We start from the raw sequence: 19314 nt of genomic DNA on the forward strand, positions 1-19314 counted from the left end.
ACGTCCCCCCTCGGACTGCATCCCCAGGGTGGGTGCAGATATCCAGAAGGCCTGGGGCAGAGTTTAGGGCTTCAGTTCAACTCCACCCTCCAAAGGCCTGGCCACACCCATCCAGCCCGGGGAGGGTCTGAGCCTAGCCACTAGCAGTCTGTTCTTTCTACCCACCCTGACCACAGCATTCAGAAGAATGACCTAGACTCCACTCAGAGAGTGACATAATGAGGGAGCCAGGCCAGAATTATGTAAAGTCTTTGGGGAGTAATAGACCAGCAGCAGCCACAGCAGGAGAGGAAGAGGAACACAGAGAGACTCCACCCAAGCTAGGTCTGCTCCAGAGCCCTTCCTAGTTCTCCTCATCTTCCCCACCCCCTTCTGGGAGCCAAAGTCCAAAGACGCAGATCCTCCGAGCCAGAAGCCTCATCTTAGTTCAGTTCCACTGTCAGGGACTACAGCTGGCCCAGGGGATGACATTATCTGGCTACCCCTCCCCCCTGTGCAGCTCAACAGCAATCTCCCTCCACCACTCTTGACCCTACCAGTGTTCCCTCCACACGCTAGCCTGAAGCACCCTTTAAAAATCTTAGATGATTCAGTCAGTAAAATACCCACTGTACAGTGTGAGTACCTGAGCTTAGATCCCCCAACAACCCGCATAAAAGTTGGGCATGCAGAGACAGGCAGATTCACTGACTTCACAAGCTCACTGGCCAGATAATCTAGCTGATCTATGATTTCCAGGTTTAGTGAGAGATTCTTGCTCAAAATCAAAGACAGAGAGCAATGCTGACCTCTGGCTACCCATAGATGCAGACACGAACGTCTCTCTTCCCTGCTGCAAAACATCCCAGGGATTCCCAGAGTACTTAGAGAAAATTCAAACTCTTCATGGGGATCCACATCATCTGCCTCCTTCCTCCATCCCTCCTTCCTCCATCCCTCCTTCCTCCTGTCCCTTCTTCCTAGACTTCCTCCCAACCTTCCAAAGCACATTGACTCCCTTCCCATCACTCTGACACACCTAGTTACTGCCAAAAGACCCTTGTGCTTGCTCTCCCTTCTATCTGGAGGTTGCTTTGTCCAAACCTTCATATCTTACAGGTAGCCAAACATCATCTCTCCGGAGATGCTGTGGTTTGAATAAGAATGGCCCATGGACTCATACATTTCAATGATTAGTCTCCTTTGAAAGGATTAGAAGGATTGGGAGCTGTGACCTTGTTGGAATAGATGTTGGAGGAAGTGTGTCACTGGGGACGGGTTTTGAGGTTTTAAAAGCCCACACCAGGCCCAGGCACTGTATTGTTCAGGATGTAACTCTCAACTACTTCTCAACACCATGCCTGCCATGTCTGCTGCCATGATGATAATGAACTAAACCTCTGAAATTGTAAGCCAGCTCCCAGTTAACTCTTTTATAAGAGTTGCCTTGGTCATGGTGTCTCTACACAGCAATGGAAGAGTAACTACAACAGATGCCTTCCCTGTCTACACTGTCTGATGTTAGTACCACCTTCCCCAACCGAGCACACACCACATTCCAGCACTCTAGCATTTTATATTTTCTGTGCATTGTTGTGCCTGTGAGGGTGAGCTCCCTGGAACTGGAGCTACAGACATTTGTGACCCCCTATGTGGGTGCTGGGAACTGAACTCAGTCCTCTGGAAGAGCAGCCATGCTCTTAACCACTGAGCATCCAGCCCAACATTCCATCACTCTAAAACTGTTGCTTTCTATTGTTTGGATCTTAAATGTTTCCTCAAGGCCCATGTGTGGGAGACTTAGTTATCTGCCTACAGCATTACTAGGTGCTCATTTCTCTCTCTGTCTCTGTCTGACTCTGTCTCTCTCTGTCTCTGTCCGTCTGTATCTCTCTGTCTCTCTCTGTGTGTCTCTGTCTCTGTCTCTCTCTCTTTCTGCTTCCCAGCCATCATAAGGTTACCCTTCTCTATCACATATCCAAGCCACAACATTCTGCCTTGCCACTAGCCCAGGAGCAAGGAGGCTAGCCAATCATGGACCAAGTCTTCAAACCTGAGTCAAAATAAATCTTACTTCTTTTTAACTTGATCGCCTCAGATACTTTGTTACAATAATAGCAAGTTAACACTATGTGTCGTCCTTTCCATTGTGCAGGTAATCTCCATGAAGATAGGACAGCTCTCCTGACTCCTGGAGTAAGGGATGGAATCTTGCTTTTCTGTGACCTCAGCCCATGCCTGGCTTATAGTAAATGGCCACTAATTAAATTATAATAAGTGCATGGAAACCTTGTGATGTAGGTAGTGACCAACATGATTCAAGAGCTAGACAAAGATTCGGGATGGTGACTCGACATAGTTGGTGATGACAAGTTTAATCAGCTCTGAATCAATGTCCGTCCTCACTCCATTCCTTCCTACTATGACTCCTTACCCGGCTATGCCTTGTTAGGACTTTAGACTCCTACCCACCCATCCCCAGCCACAGTAACAGAGAGAAAAATCCTTGCTGTCTAACAAGGGAAGTTCATGGTCCAGGAATAAATGAATCTGGGGCATCCTCCTCTTCTGCCTTTCTCTCAGGCTTGCAATGTGCTGGACCGTGGCACTCTATCATTTAACCTTTGCAATCATCCTATGGCAGTCAGCACTTACGTCATTGTCTTCATCTCACAGGTGTACAAACTGAGCTCCAACAGCATGCACATGGGGCTAAAGTCAAACTCAGGCAAGCTGGTCACAAAGTCTTGGTCTGAATCTGCCCACTCCACCCTTCCCTTTTCCCACTTGGGAACTTTTCCCGAGGTGAATGAACCCTGGCTGTGGTGGTAGGTCTTTTCTCTCTGGCCTTGCTTTCTTAGGACAGAAGTCAGTGAGTGGCTCATCCCTTTCCCAGTTCCACTTCCAGATCACCTTGAAAGGGGAGGAGACCCAGGCCACCTTGAGGAAGACTCCTGGAGTCAACATGGAGAGATTAGGGAAAGCCATGGGAGTTCCCCAGGCTTGACTAAGGCCATAGACAGCAAAGAAAAGGAAGAAAGCTTTCTCCCCAAACCCTCCAAGAAGGTGGGACAGAGGGTGGAAAGAAAGCTGTATGGGCAGAGTGAGGGAAGACATGGGCCTCATGGCAAGAAGGGACAAGTGACCCTATTGAAATGTAGGTCCCCAACTGGCCTTACCCAAAGCAACTCAGGGCCTCTGCTTTTAGATTGTGAGTTTGAACAGTAGGAGAGGGAGATACAGAAAATAGACTCCGAGAGGCTTGGGAGCTTGCTTTCATCATAGGCAAATCAGAGAACAAAGCTGGGTGGGTTAGAGTTCCTTGTACCAGGGAGATTCCCCAGGCTGGGTTCAGAGCACAAGTAGCTGTGTGGGCATGTACACATATACACACGTACACACACGTACACACACACACACACACACACACACACACACACCAGGGAAAGGCTGGGCAAAGCACTGTGCAGAAGTGCCTGAGGGACCAGCTGACATATTCCCACACCAGGGAGCTGTTGGCTGCTCTCCAGAAAAGATCTTCCCATGAGGAAATGTCCTTGTCACCAAAAACACCAAGAGGTCAAGTCACCTACCCAGCTCTCTCTCTTCCCTCTGAAGGTGGCCTAGGAGATATGAAGCAGAAAGGGAGGGTCTTTTCTGGAGCCATTAGCCTGTTGCTGTTATATACAGATGCTCAAGTGCTCAGAGTCCCCTTCTCCTAAGTCCCTGGGGATGTTTCTAGGCTACAGAGACTTACCAGAAAAAAGAGAGGAAGAAAAAAATCAATAGGATTGATCAGAAGCTTTATTGAATCCTGACAACAGCTCTAACACAGCCCTTTAACACAGGATTCACAAGGCGTGGGTGGCCACCGTTCCCTGGGGACAGAGGCAAGGACAGAGGATAGGAGGCTTAAGCTGAGGTGCAAAGACCCCATTCAGAGGGCTCCTAGGGAAGCCATGTCTGTTAACTTCGGTATTCTCAAGGCCAAACAGATGGAAGGAAGGGAGAGGGGCCCTTCCTGAGCACTGGGCCCGGTGCCCTTGAGTGTGGAATAAGCCTTTTGCTCTAAGGTTCTGGGCTGACTACTTTGTCCCCAGTATTAGGTGTACCCTGGAGGTGTCCCTGCATTCAAGCCATCCTGATCACATCTCTGTGGCTGGCTCTGTGTCCTGGGGATGGGGCAGCACACATAACCCCAAAGGCTCAGCCTCTCCTGAGACGGAGCGGGAAGTACATAATGGTGTCAGACTGTAGGAGAAAGGTACAGCAGTGGAAGGGCAGAGGCGGGAGCACAGGTGAGAGGACCGTGAACTGAGGGGCTGGCTCTCAAGACAAGGTATGTGGAGAGCATCCTAGGCCTTTACATGAAAGGTGCTTAGCCAGACCAAAGCTGGCACCATGCCTGATCGAGCACAGTGCACAAGAGGAGGTGATACAGCCTGAGATTGTGGCGGGATGGGAACATCTAATGAGCAGAACCACCCCAGGCCTTGGGTTCTAAGTGACATGAGTCTCTGAGCAATAGAGTGGCATTTTGGACTGCGGACAGAAGATGGACCATGGGATTTGACTCAGAGACTCAGGAGAGTAAGAGGGGCCTGCAGCCTCAACCACGCTAGCAGATCCAAAGAACCTCACTCTTGGCTCAAACCACCTTCCAGAAAGTACGAGCATAAAGAAGCAGCGAGATCAGAGGGTCTACAGACCAGGGACCCTATACCCAGCCTTGAACAGCAGACCCAGCTCTGAGAATTCCAGGTGTTCACTTGGCATCTGTTGTACTTCGGGCTCAGCAGATGACACAAGGCTGTGTAGTCAAGTGGGTATCACGGGTCTCTAAGGGCCCCGCCCAGCCCTGAGAAGACCGAGCAGATTCCGAAGTGCCCCTGCATCCCACCGCCCCTCCCCCAGCAAGGCAGTTAGTTCCCAGTGCAGAGAAACGGCCCATCCTCCTGCCCTACTTGGTCACATAAATCACCCTCCCAATAATATTTGTATTGATCATCTAGATTGGAAGCCTCGGTGGGCTCCATTGTCTCACTTCCTCTCCCAGGGCTCACAGATGGGATCTCCCAGCCTCATCTGCGTTTCTAATGGGACATTCAAATGGAACAGTGACAGCCCGCAAGGCCCCATGCTGCCCTGGGTGTTGGGGGGTTGGAAGATCATATTAACATGTTCCTTGAGAGAGAGGATAAAGACCAAGAATTTGAGAAGACAGAAGAACAGCCAGCCAGGCCAGTTCTAGAAACTCAAAGCAGGCTTCCTGGGTGCTGCTGAGAACTGCAGAAGCTCAGACAACACCCGGACCCATGAATCAGCGAAGACACCCTCTCTCAGAGACCCTCACACATGTAAACAGCTCTTCTAAGCCTGGAGCTATACAGACGAGAAATGGGGACAGAGACGGTAGCAAAGTACTAGAAGACTGCAGAGGCCCAGTTGAAGCAGAGAAATTCAGCAGGCCAGCAGCAGCCTCTGAAATGAGAGTGAGCCTCTTTGGGACTCATCTCCCTCCCCAGCCCCTGCCTCCCATCCCAGGGTGTGGACAGATGGCTCAACCAAGGTCTGACCCCCCTCTCTGTACTCTCCAGCCTGGAGGGGCCAGAGTCAGCTCCGGGGACACCCCAGGAGGGCACCTCCTCCCGCCTGGCCGGCCAGCTGCCCCTTCCCTGGCAGCACTGGGCAGAGGGTCCCAGGGAAAACTACCACCTGGGTCTGCCCTGCACAGCCCAGCATCTGGGGGTGTCCCCAACAAGAGTCAGAGGGCCTGTGAGGAGGGACACTGTGGTCAGAGCAAGGAAGAGCAGGGACCGTGGGGAGGGAGGGACGGAGATGGACCAAAACAAAGACGGAAAGGGGCACGAGACAGGAAGGGGAGAAAAGGAGAGGAGCTATAAAGAATAAATAGCTGTGCAGGAAGCAGAGGAGGAGGCAGCTGGCCTGGAGGTGCCGGGGCCCGGGACCCAGCCCATGCTACCCAGCCTGGCCCAGCCCCCAGTGTGCTGCAGCTGCCTCACTCAGGGCCCTACCATGAGGTCAGTCCTGCCCTGGGGCTGTGGGAAAATAAATGGTGTCCAAGATAAAAGGTCCAAGAAATTATTTGTCTTGTTGTCATGACCTGATGGCAACGGGCAGGGCTGACAGGGCACCATCCCAGCAAGGCGAGGCTGCCAGGCTCAGCACACATGCCCCCAGCCACTACCTCTGGAACCTGGGCCCAAAGTGGTAGGAGGCTGGGGACGGGTGCATCCCAGAGATGGGCAAGGACCAGAAGGCCTCCTGGTAGTGCGGAGCCTTTCCTGTTTAGCAATTTTAAGTAAAATTTTAAGTGTTTAGTGTTTGCCCGCCTCTGTCTTGGCTGGATCCTCTCCAGTGCGCTAACGAGGTGGAATCATGCCTGTCCTGTTCAATGGCCTGAGCTTTCACCAGCTGAGGCTTGGGAAGAGAAAGAATCCCAATGTCCCTCCCATGAGCCTCTGCAGTAGAAGGTCCCTCAACCCTCCAGGAGGACTGAGCTGCTCCTGAATCAAGAAAAGGACACCAGGCCCACGGCCCAAGCTCTTATACATACCCACGTCTTGTGGGTGTACAAGTTCAAGCTTAAACACACAGGCACATTTTCATACACACACATGCACACTCCCATACACATTCATGAAGATGACTCCCAGAGCATCCAGAGAACATGACCAGAGCCCTCTATTCCTCAAAGTAGCTGAACCTGGGCCGGGGGCTGGGGGAGGGGGTTGGGGGAGGACTGTGGTTGCAAGACGCAGCCACTGATTTTTGGGCATTCCCACCCAAGCCACCATGTAAGGGGACACCTCTTATTCACATCTTACCATCCCCAGTGAGCTTCTTAAGGTGTCACTAATGCCTCCCCATTTTACAGACTGATAAACTGAAGCTCAGGAGGGCAGATGCTGGGTCCAAGAACATGCATCCAGTAAATACAGAGCTGGGATTTGAATGGGGAGTCTCCAAGGCAGAGGAGAGTGTGGGTAAAGGGTATGGGTTGGGTATGGCACATACCATACTTGTCCCCGTCCTCGCCACGGGCACTGATCCTACGGCCCAGGACTTGAATGTGCTTCCCACTGGTCCTGCTATAGAGCTGGTACAAGCGCAGCTGCTTCCGACTCACATCATCTCGAGCCCGCGTCTGGTTCTCCACGTGGATGCGGAAGTCCACGTTCTCCTCGGCTGCCAACACCTATTCGAGCGAGGGGAGGGAAGACGGTGAGTCAGCCTTGTCTCCCCTCTGCACCACCTCTGGCCAGGCCCCATTTCACAGACAAGGCAGCTGGGGCGGGAAAATCATAGAGCTGAGACTCAAGCCTGGCTATATAGCTCTCCTCACTTGCCCACATATGCTGTCTTCTGAGACCTCAACATGCAGGATGCTCTGCCTCAGTTTCCCTTTTGAGACAGAGGCCCCTATCCCAATGACATCTGGGACTGCAAGGAGTGCCTGAGCAACTAGGAAGGGAACCAACATCCACTGAGCTGCGGCCAGAGGGACACATAGCACGGAAGGGACAGGACGAGCCATCTTAAGTACTGTCACTGGGCCAGAGGGCAGCATGCCACCTCCCCAGGATCTCCATAGGGATCCCTCACACGTATACCATGGGACTGGCCCATATCCCGAGCCTCCAGTCTGTATCCCCCATGCTAACTCCGTGGACCTCGAGCCATTTAGTCCTCATCAGCTGGTACTCTAGGAGGCCTCTTAGGTTGTATCCACATTCACCACTCCTATATACTCCTGTATCCCCTCACCGAGAATACAGCTGCCCATCTGAACAGTATGCACCCATCTCCTGCTCAGCCGGCTCCATTCTTGCCCTGCTAATAACACATCTCCCACCAAACAAAGCCCTCCCATAGGATCCTCCCTGTCCACACTCCTCAGGGCTTCCTCACACTCAGAGGTCCTAGCTGGGGCTTCCACACCCGACTGGTAGCCCCTAGTGCTTCCCTCCTCCCCCTCCTCCTCCCCCTCCTCCTCCTCCTCCTCCTCTTCCTCCTCCTGTTACTTCGATGCCAGCCATCCCACCTTACCTTAAGGCTTTGGGACCTTCCTGATACTTAGTACACACCAACCCCAGGCCCTTTGCACGTGCTCTCACTTCTATTCTGATGCTCTTTCTCAGTTCTCTACACTCAGATTTTCCTCAAGTGTTACCTCAAACAGGCCTCCTTGGATTGTTCTACCCCTGCCTCTCTCTATGCCTCCACCCTGCTTTGAGGTTCTTTCTAGCATATGTGATTCAAGATACCATCTACCTAACTACCTCAGTTTTTGTCTGTCTGATCTGAATACACTGGAGGCACCATGAAAGCCAGAGTGTTCATATTCTCTCTCTCTCTCTCTCTCTCTCTCTCTCTCTCTCTCTCTCTCNCTCTCTCTCTCTCTCTCTCTCTCTCTCTCTCTCTCTCTCAGACAAAGTTTTGTCAGGCCAGTAAGCACTGAGTTATGTTCACCTGTGCCTGCTAGTTAATTGGTTTATAACATCCATCCCACGTCATAAACCAGAGCAGGTCCTGAAGCACGAGTAGGATATGGGTCTGTTCTGTGGGCTCACCAAGCCTGACACACAATGCTAGCACACAAGACCCCATCCCAGAAAAGAGTTTCCCACATGAACTTCGCTAGAGCGCTCTTGACCCTGGCTGCCCAAGCGTCCCCTCAGCCTTGACTGTGGGTCTCTCTGTACCTGTTTCTTCACCATGAACTTGATGAAGACAGCATCCACCTCAGGGGTTGCTACGAAGACTAAATCCAAAAGGCAACATGGAGATACTTTCCACATCTGGGTAAACACCAGACTCCAAGGGAAGCTCAGCTAAGCGGAAATGCAGCTTCACAGACATCCATTCTGCAGCTACCTCACCACTGTGGGCCTCCTTCCATTTCCTCACGATGGCCAGCCCACAGTACCGGGGACTACCTCTCCTCCCATCCTGGCATCTAGGGAGGAAAGGGCCCAGCATCCTGGAGGCCCACACCTGGAGGGCATTTTTCTGGAAGACTCCACACTTGGGGCCACTGACCCTTCTAGAATGATTCCTGGAGCTGTTCCCTCCCCCGAAAGTAGGCAAAGTATCCCTGTCCTCCAACAGCTCCTCCTCTCACAGGAGACCCTATTGACTAGAGGTCAAGCCAATCTCCTCACCCCCAGTCCCCAGGGGGCGTTCCCGGCCCCTCAAGCTGGCCTCTAGTAATGATTTTCTTCCTTGCCCACTGGACAGAAGCAGTAGAGTGAGTGACCCAGGGTCAGGAAGGTCTATTGGGTGGCCCTGCACCAGGATGTGGGGGTATGATCCATCTTGCCTAGCTTCTACCACTTAAGCCATCCTCTGGCCAGGTCAACCCCTAGGGTCCCTGCCAGAGACGGGGCCCCGCCCCTCTTCTAGAAAGGCTGGATTGGACACCTTGGACTGCTTATTGAAACCTCTGCTGGGCTCAGGGCACCAGCCCTTTCTACCTGCCGTTAGAAGCCTGCTTGAGAGATCCTCTCCTGACATTACCTCACAGGGTGGGATCAGGAACATGCTATTGTCCCCAGAGTTTGGATAATCAGGCTCACCCCCGGCATCAGCTCATCCCCAGGAAGAAATCAGTGGTGCTTACCAGCGGTGACTGACCAGGAATAAGGAACGCCAGCAACCATCCCGTCCCTTCCCATCCAGACAGCTAAAGTGCCCAGTAGACAAAAGCAAGAGACGCCGTGCTATGGGGGTTGCTCACTGCTTCGCTCCAGGCACCCTGCTAAGAAGACCCTAGACATGGCCCTGCTCTAGCCCCATCAGCTTCCAGAGCTATGGAATATCAGAGAGAGAGCCCATTTCCTAAGTCGAACTTGAGACCATCCCAACCCTGAGAACCATAGGGTTGGGTATGGGTACATTGAATTCCAGGCTCTGCTACCAGAGCCATGCAGTGCAAGCTTGTCTGGGAGAGTCACTATGTCTGCTTTCTGAGTGAGTGGCAGCTGTCTGGGCTAGGGTGCCTAAGAGCAGTCTGTCCGCCTGACATCCGTCCAAGTGCACAATGATCAGAGACGTGGAAAAGCTTCGAGATGAACAAAGAGCCACAACACACAGTAGAGAGCAAGAAGACCTGATACATAGACAACGTGGCCCCTCCTTCCTCAATGAGTGTTCACAGGTGATCCCTGGTCAAAGAGGAGCCTCCAGAGTGGGTGACTGATCGTATCCATGCAGCGTAAGGCACCGAGTTCTCCCAGTCCAGCTCTTCCCCTCGCCCTAACGATTGGGCTCCGGTGGAGCTGCGCATGAGCAACAAGAGCGCTATAGGCTCGGATCTCACTCTGATCCGGGGTCTCCCAAGCCTCTACCTAGGGACGCCAACAGGGTACTCGCTCAGCAGAGAGAGCCCACAGGCAGAGCTCTGGCTGCATCCCGTCTTCATCTAGAGTGTTCTCAGTTCAGGGGAGGGTGTCCCTGCCTATTCAGAAACTCACCAGGCCCCAACTCTCCAAGCACGCTATCCAGGGTCTTCCAGAATCCAGCCCCTGCCTGCACTCCAAGTCTACTGGCCTTCATCTTGTTGATAATCTGACCAATATGAAAAGCATTTCTGCCAGCTTCCAGAGGCCAATCAAGGCATCCCACAGGAATCCCTGCTACCCATCACCCAGTCGTGCTTCCTTCGAAGCTTCCCCTGGCTCTGAGAAGCATGCTTAAGAGCAGCCCCTTTCTCCTCAGGCCACATTAGCATCTCCCTCAGGTCTCTATCCAGGGTGCAACTCACCCATACGAACCTCCGACAAGAGAATCATAACTAGTACTGTTCAACCTGCAGGTTACCTGGTTCTACCCACAACCGCTGACTTACTTGATCTCTTTACCCTCAGTTTTCTTGTCTGCAAAATGGGAATTGTTTATAGCATTTACCTTGGGAAAAGTTACATTAGTGACCACAGCCATTACATCCTTTCTTTTTAAGTCTTGCTCTATAAATAGCTATGGGTTTTTATCTTTGTGTATGTACTTGTGTGCATATTCGGGAGAGGGAGGGTATGTGCTAAGGTGCATGTGTGGAAGTCAGAGGGCAACCTTGGGTGTCAGCCCTTGCCTTTTACCTCTTGAGGCAGGCTCTCTCTTTCTGTTATTGTTCTCTGCTATATACACCAGGCTATCTGGCCCATGAGCTCCTGATACCCTCCTAGTCCACCTCCTGTGTTGTCATAGGAGTGCAACTTTATGTGCCTTGTGGAGATTCGAACTCAGGTCCCCACACTTGCACAGAGAACACTTTATTCACTGATCTGTCTCTCCAGCTCAACAACCATGTTTTCTAAATACCCACCACGGGTGACACATCCTGTATAATCACCAGAGTGATGTCAGAAGCAGGGACAATTATCATCCCCATGTTCAAGTTGAGGAAAGTGGAGCTCGGGGGAGGTCACATCATCTGTCCCAAGTCACAGAGTTAGAGAGGAGAGGACTCAAGACTCAAACGCAACTACCCCTGCATCTAGAGTTCAAGCCCCCTGCTTACTTCCTTCACATCTACAACCGTTTTCCCTTACTCTCACCACAACCTTCCCTCCACTGTCCCTGAATCCTTGGTTTCAGCTATACCTGGACAACTAAGGACCCAAAATATTAAATGGGAAATTCTAGATATAATCCCGTTTCTAGTTCAGAGCCGTCATGAGTAAGCAGTATGGGGAAATTCCATGGCATTCTTTGACCAATGTATCACGCTGCATCTGCTATCCACCCGTGTTAGTGTCTAGGCTACCAGATCTACTGTCTTGGTGCTTGTGCCTGGGGTAGCCATCCCTGGAAGGTCTGAACATGTACCATGCAAGAAAAAGGACAGAGCTGCACTTGGGACAGGAGCTGGATCAGAACCCATGGATGCGCTGATGAAGGAGAGGGATGCTGTCCATGAAGAGGTTAGAGCCTTGAACTAACTCTCCTGTGCAAAAAGGAAATAGAATCCCATTGATCTGCCTCACCTACCCCCAGACTCTTGAAGCCTCAGGATATCCATGCCCATCTCCAGGTTCTCTGCCCAGGAGTGAAGGCTCGCCCTGGTCCCAAGGAGGAGAACTCACAGGCTTTGAGCAGTAGCAGGAGACGGGGCTTTTTGAGCTCTCCCAAATTCTAGGTTCAAACTCAAGGCTTCAGGCCATCTAAGAGTGAACCCCAGGAAAGTCAGCCTCCTCCACTTCAGAAGGCAGTGCTCCAAATGCCTCCTCTAGGGTAGCCTGGACCCGAGTCAGCTGCCAGTTACATCAGGAGTGGAACTCACATTGGCTCTGAATTGCCAGGCACGCACTAAACACTGACCAGTTCAGTTCAGTTTCTTCCTCACCCAACCTGAACCCGTGTAAACTATACTATCCCTGTGTTCCCAGTGACACAGGGAGGTGCAGAGAGGACAAGGGACTTGCTGGGGTGCACAGGACGGGCACAGCAGAGCCAAGGTCTGAACATAATCAGCTCTGAAGCATTGGTTTCCTCCAATTGCCCTGCTTCGTACGAAGGGGATCAAGGTACGCCCCCCACAGTCCCTTCCCGGCCCCATCCTCCTCACAGCTCAAGCTTATTGGCCTCTCCTCTCATGCTCCCCACACCCACCGCAGCCCGGATAGAAAGTGAGGCCACAGAGGGCCTTTCCCCACCCCCAGCCTGTCCATTAAGCTCCCAGGGCTATCAATGTATTGATTGGCAGCGCCAAGCCATCAGCATGGGTGGGGTAAGCTGAATGGGGGCTGGGCCCAAGGTCCAGCCTCCCTGTCCCCATACATCAGCCGTCTCCATACAGATTGTCAATATGGAGCAGTTCCTCAATCCTGGACATAGCCTGGATAGGGACAGAGCCTGTGTGGACCGAGGTCTTTTTCCCTGACAGCATCTCGACACCACTCCATCTCCCTGAAGCTCCGGACCAGGTAGTCATCAAGCCCAGATGACAAACAAGCTTTTTTTCTGGTGTTTGGTGTCCTCCTCCATCAGCCCATTATTGGGTGTGATGCTCCAGCGAACGCAACGGGTTCACACTGAACAGGCAAGACTGTTCCAGGTAGCTTGTCCCAAGTGCCTCAAAAACCTCACAAACACGTGCACGAGCTGCACACATTACCTGCAGGTTCACCACATGCCCTTCATCTGACAACTGTTCTGGCCCAGGTCCAGTCTCAGGCTCTTTCATCATAGAAGCCATTGTCCTTCAAGCTCTCCCTCCAGCATCATCCCTCAGTTCCCATTCCTTGTGGACTGGGATACAGGTATGAACCCTTAGGGGTCCTGTACCTGGCATTGGGGCAGTGGGCACAGGAAGTCAATTCCACGTCCAGACCCCCAAGCCCTTTGCTTACTGAACTGAAGAAGGTCCAGTCAGTACCCAAGAACCTGCAGCAGGGATCTGCCCTCCCCTCGATTTCAGGAATAACTGCAAGCTGGTTGGTGGGCAAGCAGGCCTCAAGGTACCACAGCTGAGAGCTGGGACTCTCATTCACTTAACATCTGCAAAGAGCCTGGCTCTGTGTCAAGGGCTTCCCCAGGGACCACAGTCCCCCTCCCAGCAGCCCCAGGGGCGAGCCTGTATCCTGGTGCTCCATTAAATGATGAGGACAGAGGGGCCAATCCATCTTCTTTGTCATACAGCCAGTGAGTGCCCCCAGACCGATTGTGATCAGTGGGCCGAGAGCTGACCCCAGACTCTTTCTTATCCCTGTGAATTCCAGCAAAGAATGCAGTTGGTCAAAGACAGTAGACTTGTGCCATGAGATTCCTAGCCAAAAGGTGGGAAGAAAGGGAAGGGAGAGACCTCCTCGGATAGTACACTACGGGTAAGCTGAAGCCTTGATGAGCAAACCCCATCGGGGAGCAAACATACAGGAGGTAGGCCATAAATGCTCAACTAGTAAAGAACGGTACCATACTTGAGTGTCTACTGAATATGTGGTCCAAGCTATGACCTTTATTATTCCTATCAGTGAGTCTGGGGAATGCCTAAGGAGTCTGTGGTAGTTGTTTTGACCTTTGAAATAGGGTCTTCCTACATACTCCAGGCTGACTCACCATCCTGCCTCAGTCTCCCCAATGCCCAGTGACAAGTGAGTGTCTCCATGAAAAGCGCCTTAGGACTCGTATAATCAATCCCTGTTTATTTGTTTTGTTTTGTTTTTGTTTTTCGAGACAGGGTTTCTCAGTGTAGCCTTGGCTATCCTGGAACTCACTCTGTAGACCAGGCTGGCCTTGAACTCAGAAATCCGCCTGCCTCTTCCTCCCAAGTGCGTACGCCACCACGCCTGGCTCAATCCCTGTTTATAAATGAGGAGGGATCAGTGACTCCATGAGGTTCAGGGTCTTCTTGCCCAAAGCTATGCTACCTGAATGGGGAATAAGATACGTGGGCCTAAGTTCAAGCCTGCACTACCAACAGGCCGGAGTTCCCACTGTCACTCATCCAAGGAGCACGCCTTTCCTCAATTTCCCTAGCACATGACAACACGGCATACTGACCAGGCAATTATAATCACTCAATTACCTGCCGAGCGTTGGCAGCACTCTCCATAATAACTCTTAGTCACTTCTCACTATCCCTGAGGAGGTACTTCGCATTATCCCACTTTGCAGATATAAGGGAAACAGGAGCAGGTGGGTGAAAAGCTACAGAACTGAAACCCAAGCTTCTCTAGGCATGGGGTTCCACGGAAGCTTTTGGTGGCCCACTCCTACCTGACTGGATAGACCCAGTAGAGCACTGGCTCTCAGCCTTCCTAGTGCTATGACCCTACAGTTCCTTACGCTGCAGTGACCCCATCCATAAAATTATTTTGTTGCTACTTCATAGCTGTAGTTTTGCACTGTTATGAATTATAAGGTAAATATTTTTAGAGACAGAGGTTTGTCAAAGGGTTAGTGACCCACAGGTTAAGACCCCTGAAGTCGAGCAAAAATCCAAGGTTAACTGAGCCATCGTGCAACCCTGAGGTCTTCATTTGGCAGCCCTGAGCTGACCAGTGCAGTGTCTCTGCCCATCATCAACTTGGCAACATTTTAAATGTCACTTGGATGTCAGGGTGTAAGAGCTACTAGCCAGCCAGAGACCCCAGCCTGATGAGCCACATGCCCTCTGATGTTCCAGATCAAATTCACACTCAGGCCCATGGTGTAACAGCGGGCCAAAGTTCATCCCAAAGCCAGTTGCCCTGGCCTGTGGGGACAGATGGTAGCATGTCCTTTACCCAGTAGTCTGCCACAGGTCCCCAACAGCCTTAAAGTCACAGGTTCATCAGAACAGCCCTTGTTCAACACATACACACACACACACACACACACACACACACACACACACACACCAGGAGGGAGCAGTGCTTGCTATATCCAACAGGCAACAGAGGCAGCCGAGACCCCTCCTACAACCAGAGACATAACAGCCAAGCCCCAAACTGCCATCCACTCCCTCCCCTTAGGAGACAGTGACTATTTCATTGAGGTTTTTGTCTATGGAGAGAGAGTGGTATTTTCTACCATTTCACACTTACAGAAGCTAAACCCTAGGGAGGTTAGGTAACTTGTCCCAGGGTCACACAGCAAACAGAAGGCAGATCTACAGTTTGAACCAGGCTGTGTGTATCTAAAGCCTTTAAAATGCCTTTTAACCTGGGCCCTGGAGTCAGGCAGCCAGAGTGGAACCCATAACTTCACTTCCCTTGTACTGTGTGATCAACAGCAGGTTACTGTGTACAGCTAGGTTCTTGTTCCTCACCTACAGCATTCTCTAATCCCAAATTGGTTGTGAGCTCTACCTAGATTACGCATGACAGGCACGCAGGGAAGACGGCAGGCTTGAGTTGCTGTCAGCAGCCTAGGGGCCAGCATCCCTGTGTAGCACCCAATACATGACAGAGTTCTACTGGGGATAGATAACTCCTCCCTGATCCACTTCAGCCTCTCTTTGGGGGCCTACAGAACCACAGAGCTGTCCCAGCACAGGGAGGAGGCTACACCTGTGACTCTGACAGACTGCCCCCAGCCCACTAACACTGGCTGTGCCAACCACAAGAAATTTAAAGAATCCACCTTCTTATCTCAAAGCAAGTGGGTGACCTTCCCTGGCTGCAGGAATGCTGGCAGGGTGCCTCACCCCTCCTCTCTCTCTGCCCTGGGAAGGAGGCTTGGAGAAAGCATTAAGTGTCCTATGACACTCAACACCCCTCCACACACTCACATACACACATGCCCGCATGCGCACACACACATACACACACGCCCGCACGCGCACACACACATGCATACATGCCTGCACATGCCCGCACACTCACACCCGCACGCACGCACAGAATTCACCTCTAGCTCTGGGGTCCTGGAAGATCAGTACTTTCTCAGGAGAGTGGAGCCTCCTGACAGGGGCAGGGCGGGAGCTGTCCTCACCTACCCTCCTGAGAATTTACACAGGACTTCCCACTAAAGACCCCTCAGCCTGCCTCCTGAGGCTTTTCCCTGCTAGCAAACTTGAGGATTCCTTCTAGAGGAGATAGAACTAATACGAGGTCTTAAATCCAGTTCTTGGCTTGTAGCCATGACCCTGAACAAATCCTTTCCTAGCTAGTTCTGTATCTGCTTTTTCTCTGTGTGGAGCACAAATATGACCTCATCCTACCTGACTTTCTTGGAGAAAGCAAGAAGGATAAGATCAGCTTCCTTACACGAGACTCCTTAGATTCTAAGACATGCACCTAGGTGTGAGTCTCCTCCCAGAAAGTGCAAGAGATGCTACGCTGTCAGTGTTCTCCTCTGAGGCCAGCGACTGTCCAAGTCTCACTGCAAGGGCCAACAAGAAGCAGGCTAAGTGTTGAATGGAAACTCGGGAGAATGGACCAATGAATAATGTTGCTTTGAGATATTAGAAGTGCCATCCATCCTCCTCTTGTCCCAAAGGGCACTCGCTGTCTGTCACCTAGCCTCTCCAACCTGCCCAGTGAAAAGGACAGGACTAAGCCTCAGGGAAGATGGTAGGTGTGGGTGGTCAATCGGGAGTATGAAGGGAACTCCAAACTTCAACACCTCCTGGTGAGACAGGAAGTTACTCTGTGGGAAGAACAAGGAACTGGCAGGAGGGATAAGAGGCTGGAGGAAGCCCTCCCCCTCTCTGGCACTGGCTGGCCTTATGCTAGCTTGTCTGAGGAAGGCGAGGGCCTAGTGGAGCCTGGCGGCAGGAACAATGTCAGGCAGGTGCCGGCGGAGCTTCTTGAAAAGCCCGCCCGGTGTCATTGTCAGAGCTCAGCCAAGTGCAGAAAAGCAATTTACTGGCCACGCTGCCTGCTCCCTGCAGAAATTTTTAAAATTCCTCTGATTTGAGCTATCTGTGGTGTTCTGAGTCGTGTGGAGAAAGGGTGAAGGGGTTTTATTAAATTCCCAGCTTCCCACTTCCCAGGGTGGCCCGTGGGTGAAGGCGGGGCTCAGCGCCCCGCTGGTGCGCGGAGGACAGTATCTACATTGCGTATATTCATGGAAACCTGACTTGGTGGAGGAAATCCATTTGGGGCCTGGGGAGTGAGGGGAGGCACCCAGAAATTCCATTGCTAAAACCGTACCAATCCCCTAAAACAGTAAGGATGTAAGTAAATTTGTTTTTTCAGTTAGCCAAGATACCTCCCTGAGTAGGTAAGAATAAGCAACATGTCTTCTAGCACTTCAACGTATTGGCCACTTTTCACAAATGAGGAAACAAAAACTCCTACAGAGGCACAGGCATGGTGCAGTGAAGCCAGGGTCCAGGCAGAGGTCACCTATTGCCAAACCCTGGGCCCCTCCTCCACACAAGAAGGCCTTCTGCTCTCCTTACAGCAGAGTCATTGCGACTGCAGATGCTCCTGTGCACCTTATCCGGGACTACACCAACATGCACAACATCAGACAAACTTGCCCCTGCAGGGCTCAGAATGCAGACTCCAGGCAGCCCATGCCTTTGAAGCCCATGCCTTCATCTCTCCCACTAAGGGCCACTCCATCAGTCTAAAAACTGTAAAAGCAAACACGAGCCTGCTCATTGTTCCCACTTTAGGAATCTTGTTTTGTTTTTGTTTTGTTTTGTTTTAAAAAAAAGTCTAAGGATTACTATGACTCCTCTTCCAGACATACCAAATTTGCACACTGTTTTCCGAGAGATTTTCAAGGGCACCCCCAGCTGGTCCCAAGGATACAGAGGAGGGGTTTAAAACACCAGTCCTATGCAGTTCCGAAGTCTAGAGGCTGGAGGGGACAAAGGGGCAAAAAGCTGGGGGGATGGAAAAGACGAGGCTCCCTCACCTGCATGAATCCTGCCTCTTGACCTAACCCAGGCAGACCACCCAGATCTTTCTCAAAGATGCTGGCTTAGTTCCGGCCAGGAGGTGGAGGTGGGAAGCAGACTCCAGACTCCCTCCCTCACATTCCCATCAGAGAACACAAAGACCACCCGGCAGCCCCTCCCGGGCCCTACTTAAAGAAGAACCAAGAGCAGCAATCATGCACAGGATTGGTCAGCAAGATCCAAAGGCTCCTTTCTGCCTCCACACCCATTTCCTCAGCTCCTGCCCAAGCTCGGCCCAGCCAGCCAGACAAGCAGAACCCCTGGAGTGCCCCTGGATCCTGCCCTCTGCTTGGGAACTCAGCTGCAGACAGGCTAGGCAGCCCATGCCTGGAACTGGCCTTTTCTTTAACATCGACCATTCCCCCACCCTGTCCCCCACCCCCTCACCACATAGGGTCACATCTGCTTTGGCAAACAGCCAGCGTTAAGTTACTGACTCCAGTTGTATTGATTCGAGAAGTCACTGGGGACCCCAGACTGGCCAATAGAAGGAAAGAGCCATCAGTCTGTCCATCCATCTATCCTTCCAGCCCAGAGTCTCAACTGTTTTCGCCCTGAGTTTCATGTCTGTCCCAAGGAACAGTGAAGATCAAACTAGGAACCATGGCCTCAGCTACACTCGCGCGCGCACACACACACACACACACACACACACACACACACACACACACACTTCCTTGTACCAGAAAACTGGGAGAACCACCTCTAGCTGGTGCACAGGGCTGTCTCCAGGCATCTCCAGAACTCAGAAGGCTACAACCAAGCATCTCCCCATTAGCCCGGCAAGGACACCTGCCTTTCACGGAGAGGGGGAGGGGACAGATAATCCTCTTTTGGCCTATGTTCAGTTTATTCCGAGTCCCCTCCCTTGTAGCTGTAGGTAGGTGGAGGTATTGGGCAGCTGGTGTTTCCTATTCTTATTGCCNCCCCCCCCCCCCGCCCCACACACACCATGCTGAGGCAGCCCTGGTCTGGTTCTA

The 19314-nt window shown here is 51.9% G+C and overlaps 1 protein-coding gene across 1 annotated transcript in view; it reads right to left on the bottom strand.

The window, feature by feature from the left end:
- The window catches only part of Fgf18 (fibroblast growth factor 18), a 30989-nt gene that overhangs the window by 10027 nt on the left and 1648 nt on the right, over positions 1-19314 (bottom strand). The window contains exon 3 of the mRNA XM_021212910.1: positions 7018-7198. Coding sequence (XP_021068569.1) covers positions 7018-7198 — 181 coding nt within the window. The remainder of the gene's footprint in view (positions 1-7017; positions 7199-19314) is intronic.

Source organism: Mus pahari, chromosome 14 (assembly GCF_900095145.1).
Source record: "Mus pahari chromosome 14, PAHARI_EIJ_v1.1, whole genome shotgun sequence".
Classification (NCBI taxonomy): Eukaryota; Metazoa; Chordata; class Mammalia; order Rodentia; family Muridae; genus Mus; species Mus pahari.